The following is a 1771-nucleotide window of genomic DNA, read 5'->3' on the forward strand; positions in this document are numbered from 1 at the left end:
TGTTGGCCAGGCTGGTCTCGAACTCATGACCTCAGACGATCCACCCGCCTCAGCCTCCCAAAGTGCTGGGATGACAGGCGTGAGCCACCGCGCCCGGCCCTAAGTACCTTTTTCTGAAATTATACCGACCAGGTCAAAAGTGTTTTGGCCTTAATTCTGGGTAACTTGGGGCCCCCGGATCAACCTCAAGTAGAACCCAGAAGAACAAAAACTTACGCAACAGGCATTGTGTTTCCCGTAGTGCCCGTGAGACGCTGCGTGAGTGCCGGACCCCTGATCCCGCAGCCCCTGTGGGCCCCGGCCTCCCCCACGTTCCAGCCCCTGCAGGGGGACCCGCTGGGACAGCCACTCGTGTCCTCGCTGACGACTTGGAGCGTCCCCAGCCTGAACTTCCAAAGTCGGCCTGGCTTTGCACCCTGCGGTGCTGTCTCACGCCCGTTCCAACGGGGAGACTTCTCTGTGGGGCCCACGGCACGTCACCACTAAACCGGAATCTGGCTTTCTTGCAGAAAGACCTGCGGACGCCCGACATGGTCATCGGGGCAGACACGATCGTGGTGAGTGCGACCAGGGTCCCTCCTTTCTCACGTCCGATTTGGTTTGCATGTGCTAGGTGATTCTGCCTGTTCCAAACATTCCGGGTTCCCTTGAAGACAGCAGTCCTTTGCCAGGGCCCAGCAGCCCCTCCTAGGAATGAGCACAGTGGCCTGTGGAGGAAAGGGGTGGACTCACTTCCGGAAACTCCCATCACAAACTGCCACCAGATAAGGGGCCTAAAGGCACAGGAAGGGGCCAGGCGCCGTGGCTCACCCCTGTCATCCCAGCACTTTGGGAGGCCGAGGCGGGCAGATCACCTGAGGTCAGGAGTTCGAGATCAGCCTGACCAACATGGTAAAGCCCCATTTCTACTAAAAACACAAAAAGTATCACGCCTGTTATCCCAGCACTTTGGGAGGCCGAGGCGGGTGAATCACGAGGTCAGGAGATCGAGACCATCCTGGCTAACGCGGTGAAACCCCGTCTCTACTAAAAAAAATACAAAAAATTAGCCGGGCGAGGTGGCGGCGCCTGTAGTCCCAGCAACTCGGGAGGCTGAGGCAGGACAATGGCGTGAACCCGGGAGGCGGAGCTTGCAGTGAGCCGAGATGGCGCCACTACACTCCAGCCTGGCTGACAGAGCGAGACTCCGTCTCAAAAAAAAAAAAAAAAAAAAAAGAGAGAGAGAAAGAGAAAAGGAAAGGAAAAGGAGGGGAGGGAAGGGAAGTGGAAGGGAAGGGGAGGGGAAGGGGAGGGGAAGGGGAAGGAAAGGAACAAGGAACATGAGTGAACGTTGAGGACATCACGCTCAGTGACGGAAAGCAGGCACAGAGGACCACAGGTTGCAGGATTCCATGACTATGCCGTGTCCGCAACAGGCAAACACACACAGTGAAAGAAAGAGGATCTAGGGAGGGGCAGTGGGGAGAGACAGCTTCGCGGGGCCAGGGTCTCCTTCTGGAGTGAAGAGAACATTCTGGAACCAGGCAGGTAGTGGGAAGGCAACATGATAAGTTCAGGTAGTTGTTTGATGTGGTGACTCTCAGGCCGCGTCCACTTCATTTCCATCAAACGAGTGACTTCTGCGAATGGGACCGTGGGGCTTGCACAGGCCTGACTCAGGGGCGGGGACCAACTCCCTCCGTTCCCTTCCTCCCGCAGACAGTTGGGGGCCTGATTCTGGAGAAGCCGGTGGACAAGCAGGACGCCTACAGGATGTTGTCCCGGTAAGCAC

The 1771-nt window shown here is 57.3% G+C and overlaps 1 protein-coding gene across 1 annotated transcript in view; it reads left to right on the forward strand.

Moving 5' to 3' along the window:
- Positions 1-1763, forward strand: part of ASMTL (acetylserotonin O-methyltransferase-like) — a gene marked incomplete at its 3' end in the record, with an annotated part of 21481 nt that extends 19718 nt beyond the window's left edge. The window contains exons 3-4 of the mRNA XM_011948263.1: positions 510-557; positions 1699-1763. Of these exons, the coding sequence (XP_011803653.1) occupies positions 510-557; positions 1699-1763 (113 nt within the window). The remainder of the gene's footprint in view (positions 1-509; positions 558-1698) is intronic.
- Positions 1764-1771: the final 8 nt, after the last annotated feature.

The sequence above is a fragment of the Colobus angolensis genome, unplaced genomic scaffold, assembly GCF_000951035.1.
Source record: "Colobus angolensis palliatus isolate OR3802 unplaced genomic scaffold, Cang.pa_1.0 Scaffold277, whole genome shotgun sequence".
Lineage (NCBI taxonomy): Eukaryota > Metazoa > Chordata > Mammalia > Primates > Cercopithecidae > Colobus > Colobus angolensis.